At 41.8% G+C, this 23474-nt stretch overlaps 1 protein-coding gene across 1 annotated transcript in view; it reads right to left on the bottom strand.

The window, feature by feature from the left end:
* Window positions 1–23474, bottom strand: part of SMC5 (structural maintenance of chromosomes 5) — a 65008-nt gene that overhangs the window by 24350 nt on the left and 17184 nt on the right. Inside the window, exons 8-15 of the mRNA XM_021380586.1 lie at window positions 18591–18662; window positions 16699–16954; window positions 15209–15363; window positions 7697–7810; window positions 6085–6179; window positions 5342–5474; window positions 3252–3425; window positions 2958–3127 (exon numbers count right to left, since the gene is read on the bottom strand). Coding sequence (XP_021236261.1) covers window positions 2958–3127; window positions 3252–3425; window positions 5342–5474; window positions 6085–6179; window positions 7697–7810; window positions 15209–15363; window positions 16699–16954; window positions 18591–18662 — 1169 coding nt within the window. The remainder of the gene's footprint in view (window positions 1–2957; window positions 3128–3251; window positions 3426–5341; window positions 5475–6084; window positions 6180–7696; window positions 7811–15208; window positions 15364–16698; window positions 16955–18590; window positions 18663–23474) is intronic.

The raw sequence follows: 23474 nt of genomic DNA, 5'->3' as shown, positions 1-23474 counted from the left end.
TAAACACTTTTTGCAGTTTAATGCACAAGCAGTAACACAAGAGCTATGCATGCAAGCAGAGACATTTAACGCCTTCTTTGTCTCTGTCTTCAACACTGATGATGAGCTCCAGTAACCCAGGTGCCCCAAACTGAAGGACTGTGACCTCGGTAATGATCAATTTTCCCAGTCAACTTGGAACTTGAGCAGGACTTGCTGCTTCACCTTGATGCATGTAAGTTCATGGGACCCAACTGGATTCATCCCAGGGTACTTAGAGGACTGGTCAATGTCATTGTGAGACTTCTCTCAATTACTTTTCAGGTGTCCTGGGAATGTGGAGAGGACTCAAGCTGACTGGAAGCTGGCAAACATTGTTCCAGTTTTCAAGAAGGACAAGAAGGAAGACCCTGTTAATACAGGCCTATCAGTCTCAGTTCAGTGCCTGTTTAAGTTATGAAAAAAACCATGTACCACCAACTACTGCCCTCTGGGCCCAGTTGTTCAGCCACTTGTCGACCCACGTCACTGTCTGCCCATCCAATCCATACATCAACAGCCTCTCTGTCAAGGCTGTAATGAGGATTGTAAGGGGACAGGAAGAAAACATTTTCATCCATGAATCTGCTCATTTCATTAAAGAAGTTTAGCCCACTGATCACTCCTTGGAGAATCTACCCTGACTATTCGTGATGATCTTCTTCATGTGCCTGGAAATGGCTCCCAAAGGCTGAGGTGAAGCTCAGTGTGCTATAGTTCCCTGGATACTCCTGCTTCATGCAGACAGGAGTGACATTTGTTTTTCTCCAGTCTTTGAACACTTCTTTAATTGCCATGATCAACCAAAGATTACCAAGAGTGGACCTTCAAAATACATCTGCCAGCTCCCTCATCATTCATGGGTGCATCACATCAGGGCTCATGTATTCCCTGACCTGATTCTCTTTCATCAAGAGTGTCTTCTTGCTCCAGACTTTCACTCTGCTCTCTGAGACCTGAGATTCCTGAAGGTCAGTCATGCTAGTAAAGACTGAGGCAAAGAAGGCATTCAGTACCTCCGCCTTACACTCTACCAGCTACCTAGGTCTCCCATTTCATTCAGCAATGGGCCTATGTGTTCCCTGTTCTTCTTCTTGTCTGATGTACTTGTAGAAGCCTTTACTTAGCACCTTGAGATCTCTAGCCAGAATCAATTCTATCTGAGCTTCAGCTCTCCTAATTGCTTCCTCATATGCTCAGAAAGTATATCTGTATTCTTCCTAGGCTACCCGTCCTTACTTCCACTCTCTGCCTGCTTCCTTTTTGTATGAGGGCTGCTCCAGAAATAATGCTTCTTATTTTATTATGGTGGACTGTGACATCAAAGGCAGGTATTGTTGGCATGGCAGTAGAGGTTGAAGCCCCTCCCCAACATTCCGTTACATTTTGTTGCCATGTGACATACAGCAGCAGTGGGGCAGTCTGACAAAATGGCATCTGACGTGGAAGTGCAAATGAAGCAAAGAGGTGAAACTGAATTCCTCCAGAATGAAAAAATTGCTCCCAGTGACATTCATTAAAGCAGTGGATGTTGGCACAGGGAGGCAGTGAATGGTGTATTCCAGCAGTGGCAACAATGACATGAAAGACAAGGCACATTTTGGACAGCCATGCAGATTTTTATGAGCACAGCATGCAGGCTCTTGTGCATTGCTGGCAAAAATGTATAGCTAATGGTGGTGACTACGCTGGAAAATAGCGTTTTGTACCTGAGAATTTGTTCTATCAAAGAGTGTTATTGTGCTCTTTGTATCTATTGTAGTTTCCAGGAAAATAAACAGGAGGCATTACTTTTGGGACAAGCCACATACTTGAGTTTTGCCAGTAGCTTCTTCCTTATCCACGCAGGTCTCATGTCCTGACTTGGGCCTCTCACTGCAAGAAAGACATTGAGGCCCTGGAGCATGTTCAGAGGAGGGCGACGAAGCTGGTGAGGGGTCTGGAGCACAGGCCTTATGAGGAGCGGCTGAGGAAGCTGGGATTGTTCAGTCTGGAGAAGAGGAGGCTCAGGGGAGACCTTATCGCTCTCTGTAACTACCTAAAGGGAGGTTGTAGTGAGCTGGGGGTTGGCCTCTTCTCTCTTATAACTAGTGACAGGACAAGGGGGAACGGCCTCAAGTTGTGCCGGGGGAGATTCAGGAGAGATGTTAGGAAATACTGCTTTTCTGAACATGTGGTCAGGCGCTGGCTGGAATGGGCTGCCCAGGGAGGTGGCTGAGTCACTGTCCCTGGAGGTGTTCAAGAAACACTTAGATGTTGTGCTGAGAGACACAGTTTAGTGGAGTTATTGGTGGTAGGTGGATGGTTGGACTGGATGATCTTGTAGGTCTTTTCCAACCTTGCTAATTCTATGATTCTATGCTGCTACGACTTCCTCTTTGTTGGGATGAACATACCTTGCAGGAGGCGATCCTTACATATTAAACAGCTTTCCTGGGCCCCCCTTCCCACCAGTGCCTTATTCCACAGGACTCTACCAAGTAGGTCCTTGAAAAGGCCGAAGTCTACTCTTTTGAAGTACAGGGCTGAGAACTTGCTATTTGCCATCTTTGCTTCCCTAAGGATCCTGAACTCCACCATTCTACAGTTACTGTAATCCAAGCTGCCTTTGACCTTCTTACTGCCAACAAGATTCTCCTTGTGTGCGAAGATGAGTGTTACCAAGATGGAAGACTTTGGTAATGTCTAAGTAAATCAGTGCAATGACTTCTCACTGGAATCCTATGATATTATTAAAGGAAAGTATTTAGGATATTGTTACATGGCTTTTTAACTACTGCTATCTTAATCTCCATTTCTCATCATCCTCTTGGTTTACCTATATCTGATGCTCAAGTACTGATTACTTTTTTCGGTTAAGAGCGCATTACAATAATAACAAGTGTATACTGGCTTCCTGTTAAAATTTTTCCTATTTCATATGTAACATTGTTTCCTACCTATCGTACTTCACAGCAATTTTTGATTCCAGCTGTTTCCTTCTGCTTCCTCTCTCCAAAAGCTCCTTCTTCTGTTGCCTTAGCTCATTGTCTCTGCATTCCAGATGCTTCTGTCTTTCACACAATGTCATCAACTGTTTATCTAATGACTGTAATGTACACTTGATACTCTGAAATAAAAGAAAACACATTAGCATTCTCACCATGAACCTACTATACAGATACATGCAAGCTGGCTACATATATTGCACAACAGTAGCTGATACCATGCATAACATACAAGTAAATTCCTACCTGCTGCTGGTTTTCCAGCTGCCTTCTTTCATCTGTATCCACAGAATGATTGAGAAACTGTGCTGGCCTCAGACACACGTTAGTAGAGAAGGTTAATTTTGTATAAACGGATACTCTAACAGTGTATTTTTCTTCTGCTGTGTAAATTTGCTTAAGTTTGGTTTCTTTTATGACCTTAGAAAAAAACCCAAGAATTTTAATCAGACAAAAGTGTTATCTAAGGCAATGCTTTTCAGAGTGAGGAGTAAACTAGCTAAAATCTAAAGAAGTTCAACTCATGCAAAATTCTGATTTGTTAGTAAGCCTTTGTTAACAAGCCATCATCATACTTATAATTTAGAATAGCCAGCAAAGAAGTGCTAAGATACCATTACATAGCCTATGTTCCCATTAAAAATTAAACACATTATGATTATTCTGATGCATGGTTAGAAAACCATATTACATGGTTTTATGGATTTCTCTAGCAATACTATATAAATGAGCTTTGGTAAAGCCTGTTAACATTTGTGTACTCGTGTATTTGTTCACTGCATCATAAACAAGGCTTGTTCTGGGTGTAAACGCATGAAAATATAGCTGGTGTACCTGGAAACCAAAAACATTTAAGAAATAGAGGGTAAGGTGAGCTGTAAAGCATGAACTTCAGTTAAGAAAACATCTGTATGAAAGTATGAGGTATAAAAGTATTCGAATTACTGATCTTAAATTACTCACATCGAACAGGATATTACAAATAACCAAATGTTTACCATAATGCAAGGTAATGCAGTATTTAAAAAGCATGAAGTATTTAGAAAATCAGGAATAGCAAAGACACTATAGACAAAATAAATTTGACCACTACTTTTTTTTTTTCAGATTATATAAAAAGCACCTGAAACATTGTTTATTTGGCTCCTGGTCACTGAAAACTATTTTGCTTTACAGTCACACCACAGTTGAGAATATTTCTGGTGTAATACTTTTTCTGTGTGCTCAGCTCTATTAAAAATAGTCTGCTTTTTAACTAAAACTTTATCTGAGATGCATGAAACAAAATCAAAAGTAATAAAAGCAGAAGGAAAAACTTCCCACAGCTTGACAGAAAATGCCAAGTGCAACACATTATGAATACTGGCTTATCTTTCCCCTTGTATCAGTGATTTTCTTACTTGTGTCCAGGGAGCTCTGGAAAGGACAGAGAATCTACACAGTAAATCATAATGGCCTATACATGTAATTCACAGACCTGTAATACAGGTACATGCTTCATCGGATAGTAAACAGAAAGAAGAACTGCTGGTCTTAAAAAAAAAAAAAAAGCTCAGAAAAAGCATTAAGAGAAAAGGTTTTCACTTAAGAGTCTCCACAATTTTACCTTCTTCCTCATGCTCAGAGCATGAGAAACTGAAAAAAGTAGGACCAACAGCTATCCCAATAAAAAAATATTTGTTATTCATTTAAAAAGTTTACTCCCTGAGATTCTCAAAAATGCAACTCTTACTGTTCTCAGAGACCTCAAAGAAGTCTGCTTCTACTTGGAGAGTTCATTCTTTGTAAAAGGTATAAAACAGATATCGAGCACAAACAGGTAAGTGGGTAAGGACTAAAGCTGAAAATAGTCGTGTATGTTACCCATTATAATCCACCAGCGATGAGCCTGGAAGACTATATGAAAGAGTAAGGTAGGGAAATCACTCTCAGTAGGAACTCTTAGCCTGTATCTGAAAATCCAAAAGCTTTTTATGATATTTATCATATCAATTGTAACTGAAATTCTAAAGCAGTAGTGGCCATAATCGGAACATCTGATGCAGAAAAATTAAGAAGCAGCCTCCTAATCATTGCTTTAAGCATTTCATGGGGCAGGGTGACTTGGAACGGGACTCAGATGAAACTCATTTAACTTTCTGTGAAGTACTGTCTTAAGTTGACTGGATTGTTACAACGTCTTCCAGTATGTTTGTATATCACATACTGTTCTCACTTCTGAACTCCAAACAGATTCCTAATCCTGTTTTTTTCTTCTCTCCACATTGTCTTGCCAAAGAATTTCAGAAGTAAGTCTGTAGTTGACAGTGGTTTTTGTGCTATTCAGTACATCTCACCCTTTCAATCATGTTTCTGGTCTTCTCCGTTCCCACAGGGACTTCATGAACATGATACTGGAAGCAAAGATAACTCATCACAGGAAGAGGAGCATCAAACAACTCTCGTAAATATGAGAAAAATCCGTATCGGCTAAAGAGGAGAAAAAAAAAAGAGCAAGCATCACAAAATCTGGAAGACAAGTAAGATGAAGTTAGTGAAGGGTCAGAAAAGTCCCATTAATCCTGAACTGAATTGTTAAGAATTTACCTTGTACGGAAAATACCAATATCATAGTATTATAGAATGGCTTTGCTGGAAGGGCCCTTAATGATCACCCATTTCCAACCACACTATCTTGGGCAGGGCCGCCATCTGCCATATCAGGCTACCTAGGGCCTCATACAACCTGGCCGTCAACACCTCCAGGAATGGGGCCATCAACAGGTTTTCTGGGCAACCTCCTCCACAACCTTCAGTAAAGATTTTCCTTATAACATCTAACCTAAATCTCCCTTCTTTTAGTTTAAAACTGTTCCCCTTTGCCCTATTACTATTAGTGTAAAAAGTCATTCTACATCTTTTTATAAGCTCTCTTTAGATACTGAACAAAGGCTGCAATAAAGGCTGAATAAAGGCTGCAATAAGGTCTCCCTGAAACCTGGCTGAACAAGCCAAGCTTCCATAGGAGAGGATAATACATAGCAATGACATGGAAACATTACATTTAAAACCTTTCCCATGAATATATTCTGATACGTACTGTAGTTCTTCAATAGGTCTTGAAGGTAAGGTTTCAGCACACGATTTATCAGGTGCACACACAGCATTCACTCTTAGTTTCTGACGATCACGCAACTAAACACAGATTATATGATTTGGTTAAAAAGAGCAGAAAAACTTACTATATGAAGACCATATATTATTCTGATAGAATAATTCTGAAGAAGGATTTTACTGACTGACTTAAACTACTTAACTATTAATTATTTAACTATATTTACTACTTAAACTAACTGAATTATTTTAAACTGAATTAACTTACAGAAGAACCCACAAATATCTACTCTTGTTCAGGCAGGACTGAGATCTCCAAAAGCTTATCTTTCTACACAGAAGTACTATGCATTAGTAATAATAGAAGTGTTCAAAATGTAGAGCCAGGTGCTCAATCTTAATAGCTAAGCTGGGTGCTAGTCTGTAGAGATGTAATAAGGAAGCCCTCTCTTTCAGGCTGTACATCCATTTTGCACAGACAATGGCAGATCACAGGCTCGAGGCTGTAAAAAGGTTCTGACCTTAATGGGGCAGAGAAGATTGAGTACACAATGAAAGACTAGCTCAGCTGGTTAAAGCAACCCAGAACCTCAAACAACTCACTTATATAAAAATGACTAGGTTCTGAGAAGGACATAGAGGTCTTCTAAAATTGCTAAATCATTTATCATTAATCAAACTACTCTGTGGAGAGTAGCTGGGAAGCAGTAAGATAGTTAACGTCCTGTCTTGTGGCTTTTTTCTATTTTGTCTGGCTCTCAATGGGAGCAATTTCCCCATGGCTCCAGGAATGAGCAGCATTAGAAAAATAATAAGCCTGATTTGTTACTTGGACCACTGCCTTCTCAAGAAAGATATACTCCCACCCATTTAGTCAAGAGCCACTGGAAATCCTTGGTACTGCATTAGCAGCTTTCTGCTCTTGCCGTTTCCTTGCACTCAGTATTTTTCCCCCCTCCTCAATGATTATAGCCTTGTCAAAAAAGACAAAAGCTTTTTCTAACAAGAAATATTTTCCTAATATTCCCGCAACCCTCCAGCTGGTCTAGGCTTTGAAAAATACTACTTATTACGTACTCTGGAGAGAAGTCTTTGAACATTCTGTTTAAGATATTCTGCTGATCTAACCAAACAAAAATCAATACATACAGACTTATCAGTACATTCCTGCAATCCTACGTACCTCTATCAATTTGAGAAGAGTCTAATCAAACAAGTTATACATTATGCTTTGACAGTTTCCAGAGAGAAGTCTGTTGACGAAGAATCCTAATCAAAGAGGCTGCTGCAACCAGCAGCAAAAGTAGGTGGATTTTACTAGCCAACATGGTACAAACACAGAGCAAAGTTGACATATTTTCAGCTAAAGGCTCCAGATCCTGAGTTTAATCATGCTACGAAATGCAGGTGGAGTCTCATGCCTCTCCCTTCATCAAATTCCAAACTAGCTGAAGTGTCCAGATGCCTTCAAGGGTGGTTCAAGTGCAATAAATACAGACTGTTCCTTTATGCAGCTACAACTAAAATGGCAGCAGACTCCAAAGCATATGGCTCCTAAACCAATATTTTATCAATTTTTAACAGTAATGCCTACTTGCCTCCACAAGAAACAGCTCCATATCTTCTTGACTCTCAAAAACGAAAGCCTTTATGTCATTGGTCGAAATGTGATTTTCAATATATTTGGCATGCTTATTGTCTTTCACATTGATCTGCTCATAGGAAAAAAAGGAAAAGTAATAATGAGACTGATTTAACACAATTACACTTAACAATCCTTTCCCTGCACCCCACAGTCAGATGATATCCAATGATATCATTGTTAATGAAAATAAAGTCAACATTTAAATGTCTTCAAAGGCATATTCCCAATCTTTATGCATCCAGTTCTCTCTGGAGGGAATCTACACTACACCAGAATGCACAGGCAGTGGAAGCAGGAACAGGTAAATCCAGGAACATTATAAAGATGCTGCCAGGCTGTGTAGGCATGATGTCATGAAAGCCAAGGCCCAACTGGAAATGAACTTGGCAAGGGGATCGAAGAAGTCTAAGAAAGGCTTCTATAGGTAGATCAACTGGAAAAGGATAGTCCCGGAGGGCGTACCTCCCTCATGCATAATACAGGCAAGCTACTAACAACAGACAAGGAGAAACCTCAGTTTTCACTATAAACTGCTCTACACACAGCCCTCAAGCAGATGGTTCAGGAGATGGGAGCTAGGGGAGCAAAGCCCCTCCCACTGCAAGCAAAGATCAGGATCGTGACTGCCTGTGGAGCCCAAACATCCATAAGTCTATGAGTCCTGATGAGATGCATCCCAGAGTCCTGAGCAAATTGACTGACACATCTGAAGAAGTCATGGCAGTCAGAGGAAGTTCCCGGTGACCGGAAAAAAAGGCAGTATCACATCCATTTTTAAAAACGGCAGAAAGAATGACCCAGGGAACTACCAACCTCTTAGCCTCGCCTCTGTGCCGGGAAAGATCATGGAGAGGACCCTCCAGGAAACTATGCTAAGGCATATGGAAGAGACTGAGGCGATATGGGACAATCAGCATGACTTCACCAAGACAAGCACTGCCTGACCAACCTTGTGGCTTTTTATGATGGCACAACTGCATCAGTGAGCAAGGGAAGAGCCACTTGGACTTCAGCTAGGCCTTTGACACAGCCCCCAGTAACACCCTTCTCTCCAAATTGGAAAGATATGGATTTGCTGGATGGTTTGATGGACAAGGAACTGGTTGCATAATCGTACCAAGGATACAATAGTGGTCAATGGCTCAGTGTCCAGATGGACATCAGAGACGAGTGGTGTCCCTTAGGGGTCAGTCAGTCCTGGGCCTAATGCATTTTAATATCCTCATCAATGACATTGACAGTGGAATCGAGTGCATCCTCATCAAGTTTGCAGATGACACCAAGCTGTGTGGTGTGGTCATTAGGTCCAAGGGACAGGATGCCACCCTGAGAGACCTCGTTAGGCTGGGCAGTGGGCCCTGGTGAACTTCATGAGGTTCAACAAATCCAAGTGCAAAGGCTTGCACCTCGCTCATGGAAACCCCCAATATCAACTGAGGGACAAAAGGACAGAGCATAGCCCTACCGAAAAGGACATGGGGGTACTGGTAGATGAATAAGGCAAGATGAGTATAAGACAGCAATGTCCCCTCACAGCCCAGAAAGCCAACTATATCCTGGGCTGCTTCAAAAGAAGTGTACTCAGCAGGTCAAGGGAGATGATGCTGCCCTTTTACTCTACACTGGTGAGATCTCACCTGGAGTACTGACTGCATCCAGACCTGGAGTCCTCTGTACAGGAGAGATAACCTGTTACAGAGTGTACAGAGGAGGGCTACAAAAATGTACAAGAGATGGAACACCTCCCCTCTGAGAACAGGCTGAGAGAGCTGGGGCTGTTCAGCCTGGAAAAGAGAAGGCTACGGGGAGACCTGATAGTGGCCTTTCAGTAGCTGAAGTGTCTAAAGGGGGGCCTATATGAAAGAAGTGGACAAGCTCTTTAGCAGGGTCTGTTGTGATAGGACGAGGGGAAATGGTTTCAAACTAAAAGAGGGGAGATTTGGATTGGATATAAGGAAGAAGTGTTTTACAATGAAGATGGTGAGACTCTGGAACAGGTTGCCAGAGAGGTGATTCAACAAGGCCAAGTGCTGGATGCTGCTCTTTGGTCACAACAACCCCAGGCAAAGCTACAGGTTTGGGGCAGAGTAGCTGGAAAACAGTATTGAGGAAAAGGAATTGGGGGTGTTGGTTGACACTCGGTTCAACATAAGTTATCACTAGGCTCAGGTGACCAAGAAGGCCAAAGGCATCCTGGCTTGTATCAGAAATAGTGGTCATCCATCTCTACTCAGCTCTGGTGTGGCCACACCTTGAGTACGGTGTTCAATTTCAGACCCCTCGCACAAGAAAGACATGAAGGCCCTGGAGCATATCCAGAAAAGGGCAATGAAGCTTGAGAGAGGTCTAGAGAAAAAGTCTTATAAGGAATGGCTGAGGAAACTGGGATTGTTTAGTCTGGAGAAGAGGAGGCTCAGGGAGATCTTATTGTTCTCTACAACTATCTGAAAGGAGGCTATGGTGAGAAGGTGATTGGCCTCTTCTCCCGCATAACTAGTGACAGGACTAGATGGAATGGCCTCAAGTTGCACCAGAGGAGGTGTGGGTTGGATATTAGGAAAAATTTCTGCTCCCAAAGAGTGGTCAAGTGCTGGAATAGGCTGTCCATGGAGGTGGTTGAGTCACCGTCCTTGGAGACGTTCAAGAAACATTCAGATGTGGTACTAAGGATATGGTTTAGTGGGGAAGGGTGGTAGGTGGATGGTTGGATGAGATGATCTTGAAGGTCTTTTCCAACCCTGGTGATATGTGGTGGATGCCCTGTCCCTGGAGACAACCCTCAGGTCAGGCTGGACCAGGCTTTCAGCAGTTTGATCTATCTGTAGATGTCCCTGTTCACTGTGGGGAGGTTGGACCAGATGACCTTTAAGGGTCTCCTCCAACTTAAATGATTTTGTGATTCTATGAAATATTGGCCTGACAAAGAGTGCAGTCAGGACCCTGATCTGTTCAAGGAATTATTGGATGGGATCTCCTGGGAAACTCATCAGGGACAAAGGAACGTAACAGAGCTGACAGCTACTTAAGGACACCTTTTTGAGAGCACAAGAACTTTCCATACCCCAGCATAAGAATTCTAGTAGGGGAGGCAGGAAACCAACTGACCAAGGACCTGCTGGTTAAGCTGAGGGAGATAAGAAGAAAACGTACAAGCAGTGTAAGCATGGACAAGCAGCCTGCAGAGAATATAAGGATGCAGTCTGGACATGTAGAGATAGGATTAGGAAAGCCAAGGTGCAGATGGAACTGAACTTGGAAAGAGATGTGAAAAATAATAAGGGGTTCTAAAGGTCAGAAGAGGCAAGCCAAGGAGACTGTATCTTCTCTGATATATGAGAAGGGAGAACTGGCTTCAACAGGCATGGAGAAGGCTGAGGTAACTCAACGAGTTCTTTGGCTTGCTCCTTATTGGCAATCAGATTTCCTACGTCTCTCATGTCCCTGAACCTCTAGGTGGGGCTGGGGGAGCAAGATTCCTCCCACTCTAAGAGAAGAACAAGTTCGAGACCACATGGTAAGATTGTACAGTTCTATGGGACTGGATGATATGCATCCCAGGGTATTGACACTGTCTCCCACAACATCCTTTTAGGGAAGTTCAGGAACTGTGGGATAGATATGTGGACAGTGAGATGGATTGAGAACAGGCTGACTTGTAGAGCTCAGAGGGTCATGATCAAAAGTGCAGAGTCTAGTGGGAGGCCTGTAACTACTGGTGCTCCTCAGGGGTTGGTACTCAGCCTGGTCTTGTCCAATGTATTCATCTATGATCTAGATGAAAGGACAGAGTGCACCCTCAGCAAGTTTGCTGACGATATAAAGCTGGGAGGAGTGGCTGACAGATCAGAAGGCTGTGCTACTACTCAGCAAGACGTACAGGTTGGTGAGCTGGCAGGAGAGGAACCTGATGAGGTTCAACAAGAGCGAGTGTAGACTCTTACACCTGAAGAGGAATAGCTTCACGCAACAGTACAGGTTAGGGGCTGACCTGACCCACTGGAAAGGAGCTCTGCAGAGAAGGACTTAGGGGTCCTGATGGACAACAGGTGGGCCATGAGCCAGCAGTGGGCCCTTGTGGCCAAGAAGGGGCCAACAGTATTCTAGGGTGTATTACAAAGAGCATGGCCAGCAGGTCGAGGGAGCTGATCCTCACCCTCTACTCTGCCCTGGTGACGCCACATCTTCTGTACTGGGTCCAGCTCTGGGCTCCTCAGCTCAAAAAAGACAGCAACCTTCTAGAGAGAGATCATGAGGGGCCTGGAGCACCCCCCACACAAGGAAAACCTGAGACACCTGCGACTGCTCAGCCTGGAGAAGACTGAGAGGGGATCACATCAACGCTTACAACCATCTAAAGTACAGGAGTCAAGTCATGGGGCCAGGTTCATTACAGTGGTACCCAGCGACAGGACAAGGGGCAGTGGGCACAAACTGCAGCACAGGAAGTTTCATACAAACATGAGGAAGACCTTCTTTACTTCAATGGCAACAGAGCACTGGAACAAGCTGCACAGAGAGGTTGCAGTCCCCTTTTCTGGAGATATTCAAAACCCACCAGGAAGCTTTTCTGTGCAACCTACTGTAAGAAACCTGCTTAAGCACGTGGGTTGGACTTGATCTCTGGAAGTCCCTTCTGACTCTGTGAAGGAATTGGCTTACACAGTTGCCAAGCCACTCTCCATCAAATCTGAAAATTCATAGCTGTCAGAGTTAGTCCATGGTGACTGGAAAAAGGGAAACATCATTCCCATATTAAAGAAAGGGAGAAAGGAAGACTCAAGTAACATGTCAGTGAGTCTCACATCTGTGCCAGGGAAGATAATGGAACAAATCTTCCTGGAAGATATGTTAAGATACTTGCAAGAAGAGAAGGTGATCCAACACAGCCAGCATAGCTTCATCAAGGGCAGATTGTGCCTCACCAATCTGGTGGCAGCTTTCTATGATGGGATGATGGTATCGATGAAGTCAACTGATATCACCTTCCTGGACTTCTGCAATGCCTTTGACACAGTCCCACACCGCATCCTTATCTCTAAATCAGTGAGACATGAATTTTAAGTCTTGACTTTTAGGTGGATAAAGAATTAGTTTAATGGTTACAGCTATAAGGTTGTGGTCAAATGGCTCTATGCCCAGGTGGAAGCTGGTCACAAGTGGTGTTCCTCAGGAGTCTGTCTTGAGAACAGTGCTCTTAAACACCTTTATCAAGGACCGAGACAGTGGAATCAAGTGCACTCTCAGCAAGTTTGCAGACAACACTAAGCTGACTGGTGCAGTTGATACAACAGAAGGAAGCAATGCCATCTACAGGGAGCTGGACAGGCTTGAGAAGTGGGCTCATGCGAATTTAACCAGGTTCAACAAGCCCAAGTACGAGGTGCTTCAACTGGGTCACGATCATCTCCGATGTGTGTACAGACTGGGAGAAGAACTCACTGAAAGCAGCCCTGCAGAGAAGGACTTAGGGGTTCTGGTGGACAAAAAGCTGGACACAAGCCAGTAGTGTGCATCTGCAGCCCCGAAGACCAACTGTATCCTTGGGTGAATCAAAAGAGGGGTGGCCAACAGTGCAAGAGAGGTGATTCTCCCCCTCTGTTCTGTCTTTGTGAGGCTCCAGACAGAGCAGCATATCCAGGTGTGGGGTCCCCAGCACAAGGCAGATGTGGAGCTGGTGGAACAGGTCCAGAGGAGGGCCATGAACATGATCAGAGGGCTGGAGCACCTCTCCTACTAAGAAAGGCTGAGGTATCTGGGCTTGTTCAGCCTGTAGAGGAGAAGCCTCCAAGGATACCTCATTGCAACGTGCCAGCACTAAAAGTGAGGTTATAAAACAGAGAGAATGACATTTTATATGGTCTGATAGCGACAGGACAAAAGGGAACAGTTTTAAACAAAAAAAAGGCAGATTTTAGGTTAGATGTTAGGAGGAAGTTTTTTACTCAGAGTGGTGAGGAACTGAAACAGGTTGCCCATAAAGAAGCTGTGGACACCCCACCTCTGCAAGTGCTCAAGGCCAGGTTGGGAAGCTTTTTACATTTGAATGAAACGTTAATACTATAATTCTGCAGTAACGAGAATTTAGACATTAAATCTGTGATAAATGAAGATAAAATTACACAGAACCACACAACTTAATAATCTCAATATGGCCAAAGGTTGGGCAAACTTAGCAGCAATTCAAAAACTAGAATATAAAAGCAAATGAGACAGCACTGATGGACAGGAACTGCTGAGTCACGGTCTGAAGCACTGATTGAGCACCTGGAGAAAAGACCTAGTCAGCCCTGGGAGGGCAGATGAAAGCAATTCACCTATGTTCACCTATGTGGAGCCTGGCTCCACCCCTCTTAGGCCTCATTTAAGGGCTGACTGCCACTAGGGAAGGATTTCTTTCTGGAGATCCCTCCTTGGTGGAGGTTTTTTCCTGTGAACCCAGAATCTTTGGATACTGGTGAGCAATCTACTTCCCTTCCTTTGTAGCACCTTGCCATCCTGCCTGTCCTTCCACCTATTTTTGTAACTCCTTTTCCATTGTGTTGAACTTTCCAATTGCTACAACTGTATCGCAGAATACATGTTCAGACATGGCTAGAAGTTAAACAGGTTGACAAGGCCTTAAAGTAAAAGCGAAGGCCATGTAATTATGTTATTTGCAAAAATAATTTCTATAAAATGATGTCAAAGATTAGAAGACCTGGTATCAAGAAGAGGGAACGGTTACATATTTTTTTCTACAAAGTAAAAACCATTTTGAACAGCTCTACTGCATGCATAAAGCAGAAGAACTGGCATACAAATATTCAACATTCAACCAGTTCAAACTGTAGCAATATCCTACTAAAATAAATTTGGAATTCAAAAACAGAGATGAAGAATGCACTGGAGTTTCTCAACCTCTTGACGTTTAAAGAAATTCAAGTTTGCTGGTGAACAGGTGAGGGAATGCAGAAAGAAACCATTTGGGTCTTTCAAAAATTAATCCTTCTACTCTTAACTAACACAACATCTGTCAAAACAAAACATTAAACTAGGAATAGATTAAGTATTTCCTCTGCCTGTAGCTGGTTTTGCAAGACAAACAATATAAAGAGCTGTGAAGTGTGATGATATGTTTTAACATTTGCTGAGCAGGTTGTCCTATAAGCAGACTACCACTACACTTTTAAGATGACACTGAAACCTAAGTATTTGGATGTATCTTAGAAGAAATCTGCAATGGGCATCTTAGGAGAGACCATCTTATTGGGGGAGAGGAAAGGAATACTACTCAAAAGTTGAGTAGTATTACATTGCAGAGTGAAAAATACAAGTAGTTCACAATACTAATGTACACTGCATGTAACTGGCTCTAATTTTAAGGCATTTTGAAAGTTCTGAAGTCATTCTTAAAGCCTTGCCAGTGTAAACAAATAGAAGTTACAGAAATTAAACATTATTTGGTGATATACATAAATTTTCTTACTGTAAGCATCATAGGTTCACAAACTTCTTTTTTGAACTTGTGTTTGTTCTTTCTTAGCCACATAAGAGCAGAGTGCGTGTCTTGGAATTTCCCTTGAAGAGCCTCTTCCTTCATTTTAATTATATTATTAAGTTGTCCAATGCGATCAATTATTCCTGTAATTTAAAGCAGTTCTTAAACAGAGTCCAAGGCAAGTACACATTACAATTAGTATTATCCAATATTTATTGACTATGTTACTACCTAAATAGCAGATTAGGAGATTACAAGAATTAAAAGTTTATCTTCCCACTTATTCTAAAGGAATTTGAAGAATAATTCAAGCTTAAATTCTAGAATAAAATGAATTCTCCAAAGCATAATGAAATGTGTGGTAGCACACTATTTACTTCAAGAACACAGGAGTCCAGCTCCTGGCTCCACACAGGACCACTTAAAATTCAAACCTTACGTCTGAGTGCGTTGTCCAAATGCTTCTCAAACTCCAGTAGGCTCAGTGCCGTAACTACTTCCCTGCAGAACCTTTTCCAGTGCCTGATCGCTCTATGATGAAGAACCTTCTCCTAATACCCAGCTCTGACCCTCCCATGATAGAGTTCCGTGAAATTCCCTCGGGTCCTGTCACTGTCACCAGAGAGAAGAAATCAGTGTATGCCCCCCAGCTCCTCTCATGAGGAAGCTGTAGGCTGCCGTAATGCCCTCCCTCAGTTTCCTCTTCTTGGGGCTGAACAAACCAAGTGACTTTAGTGACTCTTCGTATATCTTGCCCTCTAGATCCTTCATCATCTTTGTAACATTTATTTGGACACTAATAATTCTGTCCTTAATGCTTTGCCTTTATACTTAGAAACAGTAATGCCCAAGAGGCAATGGGACTAGCAGCATGAGATTTCTGAGTATTATTTCATTTTTGCAGGGAAATGAACATGTCACAGTAGACTAAGAAAGCATTTGCTATTGAGGAAAATGAGATTAAATGCCTTCTACACCCCTTGAAGTAAAATATGTAGTCTCTCTTTTCCTATGCAATTTGAAAGGAGTTTACTATTACTAAGATTAGTTCAAATTTATCTAAAAAGGACAAACCAACACCAATAGCAAATATATACTGTCAAATATATAATTTGAAGCACCACATCCTCAAAGCAAGCTTTTTTTTTTTTTCAACTTGCAAGTACATACTTTCACTTACAAATATAACTAGCAAACCAGTTTCCTTTCTCAGAGATCAAGGAAAACTCTCTTTCTGGAAGAGCATAGTTTTAAGGACAACTGCCACTTCTGAATCCACTTGTTCTTCTTAATTTTAAAAATGTTTCTGTTACATTTAATAAAACAGACAAGAGGACAACTCACGTGATGTGATCTACAACAGTGAAGGCTTGGTATGAGGTCTCAAATTACTACAGCAGGACAACAAGCAGAGGTAAGAAGAGTCTTAAAAATAATTAAAATACATCAACAAAAAAAATAAAAGCATATAAACTTACTTTCGTTCTCCCTCTCTTGGTTTATTTTCTCTGTTGTTACATCACCAATGTCACTGTCAATATTTGCCCTCTCTTCTTGTACGTGTTTCAGCTCATTATTAACAGCATCGATTTGAGGCTGAAGATTCTCACAGTCTGTCACTGTATTAAGCTCATGGTTCCATTCATCTATCATCTTATAAGCACTTAGTATTTTCTTTTTTCTGTCCACTTCTTCGTCTTTTTTCATTCTGAGAGCTTGATTAATTTCTGAAATCTAAGAATTTTGAATATTTTCAACATTAAGGGAACTTAGTATACAAATATGACAAAAACTATCTCTCCCAGTGAGATAGTTATTAAATGCAACTGTAACCACACATCTAAACTGTAAGAATACATTCTAGTTCCAATAGCCCTATGGCAAATTAAAAGCTGAAAAGATTTTGTTAATATATGGAAATACTTGAGCAAAGCTAAAATAAAAAGTTTTAATAATTTTTGAAGTCCCTTTAATTCTACAAAAGTGGAAGTTTAAAGCATAACACCTTCCTTAATGCATTTGAAAGTTAGCCTAGATTGCATAAAGCCTACAGTGCAAAAAATATAGTGTGCAACTTGAACTTCTCGTGTGTATCTCACGCAGTTGTTGCATGAGTGCTTAGACGAACAATAATTCTCCTTTGCAAAAGATTTTTGAGGGAAGATCTCCTTGAGAGCAGCCCAGCAAAGAGGGACTTGGGGGTCCTGCTGGACAAGAAGCTGGACAGGAGCCAGCAGTGTGCGCTGGCAGCCTGGAAGGCCAACTGTGTTCTGAACTGCATTAAAAGAGGAGGGGCCAGCAGGGAGAGGGAGGTGATTGTCCCCATCTACTCGGCTCTTGTGAGGACCCATCTGGAGTACTGTGTCCAGGCCTGGGGCCCCCAGCACAAGGAAGACACAGAGCTCTTGGAACGAGTTCAGAGGAGGGCAACTAAGATGATCAGAGGGCTGGAGCACCTCTGCTATGAGGAGAGGTTGAGGGAACTGGGCTTGTTTCTCTTGGAGAAGAGAAGGCTCCGGGGAGACCTCATTGTGGCCTTCCAGTACTTGAACGGAGTATATAAACAGGAGGGGAATGATTGTTCACAAGGGTAGACAGCGAATAGGACAAGGGGAAATGGTTTCAAACTAAGACAGCGGAGGTTTAGGTTAGATACTGGGAGGAAGTTGTTCACTCAGAGGGTGGTGATGCACTGGAACAGGTTGCCCCATCCCGAGGCATTCAAGGCCAGGCTGGACGTGGCTCTGGGCAGCCTGGTCTAGTGGTTGGCAACCCTGCACTCAGCAGGGGGGTTGAAACTTGATGATCTTTGAGGTCCTTTTCAACCCAGGCCATGCTATGATTCCATGATTTTTGCTTCCACTTTTTTGAAAATAGCGGACGTACTTAAGTCAACAGGAAGAACAACCCTAGACTCTCACAATGTGTATTTGAGGGACTGTTTAATGCTGTATGCATTACTGTATTACACAGGCTGTAGCTTTTCAAGAAAAACCTGTAATGCATAGAGTATACATACATACCATCCATTCTGAAAGTTTTTAGGTTGAAGTAACTGATTTTATGCAGCATACGCCTGTTTACTAATTATAACCTCTTAGCTAATAGGTGTCTGATACTCAGGAGATTTTTGTTCTGCTTAGAAGATGCAAAGATTCATTGTGTACTGGAGGGAGAGAAGCATACAAGCAGTTGCACAGTTTCCAGATAAATTTCTTATTGCTGACAGGAGAGCAGACAAAATGTGCGTTTTACTGCTATATTTAAGGACTAGCATTCTACCTGAATGGAGCATATACCACAGCCAGTACTGAATTAATAAATTAGCAAAAAGCACCAAGATTAACGTGACGAACATCAAGACTCTTACTTGCTTATCTTTCATCTCCAACGCATCTTGCTTTTCTTTACATTTTTGAGAAACATCTTTGATTTCATCAGCCTGCATACAAGATATTTAAATTAGACAGTAATAAAATGTAGAATAAATGCTTAATTATATATAAATACAATGTTCATTTAAATTTTATTCATTTTTGAAGACAAAACTGTAAGTGAATTTATATCACTGAGAATGGCAAACTCATCAGTTTCTTATTCTCATTTGTATCTATAGCATCTGCACTTTCAGCAGTTTGTACAGAACTGAGTATTGGCATATAATCTCTTCATAACTGTGCAGAATCAGCTACAATCTACAAATTCAGGCATGACAGAAGAAGTCTCTTAACCTAAAAAATTCCACCTTTAACTTAAACAAATAATGAAAGATTCACATCCTTTAACTGCAAGAACTGGACTCTTTTTCCAAATCAATTTTATCAAGGAAAGTTTATACTTTGAACCAAATCTTAAAATTGGAAAGACATCAGTTCTAAGCTCAAGGCAGCCAAAACAGTTTGTCAAAGTCATCCTGACTCTGAAGTGCACTGTACTAATGCTACATCCTACAAAGCTAAGCATTACAAATTGTTGACTAACGGACAGGACAAGACAAGACAGTTGAAAGGGACCTGTGAATACTATCAAGTATAAGTGCCTTACCACTTCAGAGCTAAACAGAAGTTAAAGCAATTTAATGAGGACATTACTCAAATGCCTTCATTGAACACTGACAGGCCTGCGGCATCAATCACCTCTTTAGGAAGCCTGTTCCAATGTCTGATCACTCTTATGGTGATGACATCTTTCCTAATGACTAATCTGAATCTCTCCCAGCACAGCTTCGCATCATTCCCATGCATCCTGTTACCAGCTCCCAGGGGTAGAGCCTGGCACCTCCCTCTGCTTCTCCTATTCAGGGAGCTGCAGCAAGCCATGAGGTTGCCTTTCAGCTTCCTCTCCTCCAGACTGGTCAACCCAAGTGTCTTCAGCCTGTCCTTATAGGGTGTGCTTTCTAGATCTGTGTCAACGGTTTACGGGTGTTTGGCCCGGTTCCATGACGAAGGGGACGGGGGATCCACGGGTCCACGCCCCGGGAAAAGGGGAAAAGGGTAAGGAGATGGCCCTGAGAGCAAAGAACAGCAGCAACAATCTGAGGAGAAACAAACTAATTTACTAAATAAGATATCGGAATGCAGAACAACACACTACAATACAATATAATTACAATTTAAGCTGATAAATCCAATACAGAGAGACAGAATGTCCCAAAATCAAGGTAGGCCTTACTCTACTACTGACGATAAGACGGCTGGGGAGCGAGGTGCTGCCAAGACAAGAGACGGCGGGAAAAAGGGGCGAGGTCTCGTGATCTGCAAGTTTTTATACTGCGAGCTTTTATCTTTTCCCTCCGGCTGGAAAATGGTAATAGAGGAGCAAAGTGCCGTGGGGAATGTAGTAGTCCTTCTCTTCTGAGAACCAGGTACATTCACTACATGATGTTATGATGTGGAGTACCAATAACCGAAAATCATAAAACCATGACAATCTGTTACCAGCTTTGATGTTGTCTGGAGGCTTTAAGGACATTTTTTATATTGCAGAGTCCAGAATTGCACACAGTACCTCAAAGTGAGGCCACACCCATGCAGGGGAATCACCTCTTTTAACCAGCTGGCCATGCTGTGTTTAAGGCATCCCAAAATGTGGTTTGCCCTCTTGACTGTCAGGCTACGCTGCTGGCTCATGCTGAGCCTGCTATCACCAGCACACAGATGCCTTCCTGCTGGGCTGTTCTCCACCCACTTAAGTACCTCTGCCTGGCACAATCCATCCCAGGTGCAAAACCTGGCATTTTCCTTTGTTGAATTTTATGCCACTGCTGATTGCCCAGAGCTCCAGTGTATCTTTGCAAGGTCTCTTGTACCTCCAGAAACTCAACAGCACCTCCCAGTATAGTATCATCAGCACACTTCCCAAAGACACATTCCACCTCTGCATCCAGATCACTGATAAAAATGTTGAAGAAGACTGGCCCTAGAATTGAGCCCCAGGGAACAAAGCTAAGCAAGCGGCTGCCAGCCTGATGTAGCTCCATTTACTATGAACTTTTGAGTTCTGCTGTTCAGTCAGTTATCACTCATGTAACATGAGCATGTTCAACTCACAGCTGGACAATTTTCCCAAAAGGATGCCAAAGTATCAGATACCTTACTAAAATACTGGAAGATTATAGTCACTCTCATCCTTTCATCCACTAGTTGGGTAACCTTATTGCAGAAGGGGATCAAATTTTTGAGCCAGGACTTCCCCTTCATGAGCCTATGCTGACTATGTCTGATTGACAACTGCTTTGTTATTTAAGTGCCTTTTAATGGCACCCAGGATAATCTCCACAACTTTGCCAGGTACCGATGATAGACAAACAGGTGAAAAGTTTCCCAGATCTGTTTATGTAGTAAATGGGTACCACCTGGGATAGCTTCCAGTCAGTGGGGCCCTCCCCAGATTCCTAAGACCTCTGGTAAATCATTGAGGGGGTCCAGCTATAATTTCCACTAACTCCACCAGTACTCTGGGGTGAATCCTGTCAGGCCCTGTGGACTTATGAACGTTCAGCTGATGCAGGCACCATTGCCCAGAGAGTTGCAGAACACAATATAGGATGGTAGGAACTTCTGGGAGTCATCTACTCCAATTTCTTGCTCCAAGATGATCTCATTTGGTCAGGTTATTATGACACTTGCCTAGCTGAGTCCTGAAAGCCTCCAGTGATAAAGACTCCATTATTTCTTTGGACAATCCCTTTCAGCATCAAAAAACCCGTATGGTAATTCCACCCTTCTCAATACCTAACCAGAACTTCCTGCATCCCAAATTGTGTCTGTTATTTGTTGTAGCAAAAAGAGTAGGAGAAGGTCCATAAGCCTTTTTGTCTCAAAATGCTACCTGGGAAGCATAACAAGAGGGGAAGAGATGAACTTGGCAACCTTCAGATTTCTTACAGTATCTCAGTGTCATAGTGCAAGACTTCAGTTGTCACTAAAATTAACAGGTTTAAAAGATTATCACTTGGAAAAAGTGTTTAGAAAAAGCTACTAATTGCAAGTTGTATTAAAAAAAAAACAGAATTATAATCACAAATGCTATGCTTTCTCTACAAATTTAACTTCTTCCCTGAACCACTAAGGCAGAATGGAAAGCCCAAGGAAATCCCAGTGCAGGCATAGAAATAAGCACAGCATTCCTGCTGCAAGGAATTTCTCCCTACAAATCAAGTCATACTGGAAAGTTTCAATGCACATACAGAAAATTGTGCAGAATCTTTTCCCTCTTGCAAGCTAAAAGATGCACATAACTTAAAGGCCCTGGCTCTGATTCTGCCATTGTTTGCATGGAGGCAAGATGGAGCAACACACCTTGGACTTGCAATTCACTATGGTACAGTACTGATTCCATGATGTTCTCCCTAAAGGTCTCAAGCAGCACACTGAAGATGAATGCCTCTTTCAGGAAAGTGATAGAAAACATACATAAAACAATTCTGAAGCCTCTAAAAGTCTGCACACTACTCAAGGAACAATAGAATTATTTTTTCTTAATTATCACTATAGTTTCAGTTATCATAGGTTTATATATACCGATTTTATAGAATAAATTAACTGCAATCATGTTTATGGTTCTCACGGTACAACTATAACACTCTGCGTTATACTGACAAACACTGTCAAAAATTTCAAAGCATGATCCATTCTTCTCAAAAGTTGAAGAGCCTGGTGCGAAAACTATTCCAGTATTCTCTCAATTTAACCATCCTCATCCTCCAAAATGGGAAGATGTACTTTTTCTTCAGAACCTACCTGTCTCACATGCCCAAAGCAGAAAATGTGACACATATTTTTCAATCTAACCAAATTACAGCAAGGGTTTTAACACAGACACCACAGAAATAGCCATGCTCTCTAGGTACAGTAATTTCTTTCAAGACTTAGCTCTGCCTTTACTTTCATATCCCTCCTCCCAGGCACAATCTGTAACACCAGGCCTGGCTTTTTGCCAACAAAATGCAAGAAACACATAATAAAGAGGCAGTTTATCTTTGTTATCATATATTCTCAAGCCAAGAATAACAACTCCACAAGCAGTCAGGATTATAGGTATTTGGTAGCAGATATAAGCCTGGACCAAAGGGCCTAAAAACCACCATGTTCCCTACAGGTCTGTGTCTGAAATAGAGAAAACTTCAAATGTTCAACCACTTTCTCGTAATGTCCATCTGAAAGTTTGTTTAAAAAAAAAATTCTAGGCAAAATTAAAATTATACTGCTTTTATAATAAAAATCATTCACTAATCAACTCATTCTGACATACAGCATAATTATCTCTGAAATACTGAAATTATCTCCTGACAGTGCAGGCAGCAAACGTCATGCTTCCAAAGAATTTCATTTCCACAAACAAACAAAAAAGATATGTAGGAGTTTCAATACACAAGAAAGACCTACTGGTGCAGAAGTCCAAGAAGTATCAGTGCGTAACTTTAACATAACTTCTAACAGTGTCAAAAACTATAAAAGTCTACCTAGACTAATGGGCAGCTATTTATCTTAAGGATATCTCCTAGGTGAACAATATCATAGGAAGATGCACAGTTAAACGAAATCTCTTGTTAACTTGTCTGCTGTCATACTGATGCTGAAGGCATAACCAGACATACAATAGATTCCCTTAAGCCTCTCTGCACAATCTTGGACTCTACAGGGGCTCTGAAGATGGCATACTAATCATCCAAGTTAGACTTGGTTGCATCATTTAACATCAGACAAAAAATTTTGTTTTCTAAGTGTTGTATCATAATGATATATACTGTATC

This window comes from Numida meleagris, chromosome Z (genome assembly GCF_002078875.1).
Source record: "Numida meleagris isolate 19003 breed g44 Domestic line chromosome Z, NumMel1.0, whole genome shotgun sequence".
In the NCBI taxonomy this organism is placed as follows: Eukaryota; Metazoa; Chordata; class Aves; order Galliformes; family Numididae; genus Numida; species Numida meleagris.
Note: the sequence above shows the minus strand (reverse complement) of the source record. Positions and strands in the feature narration are given on the sequence as shown.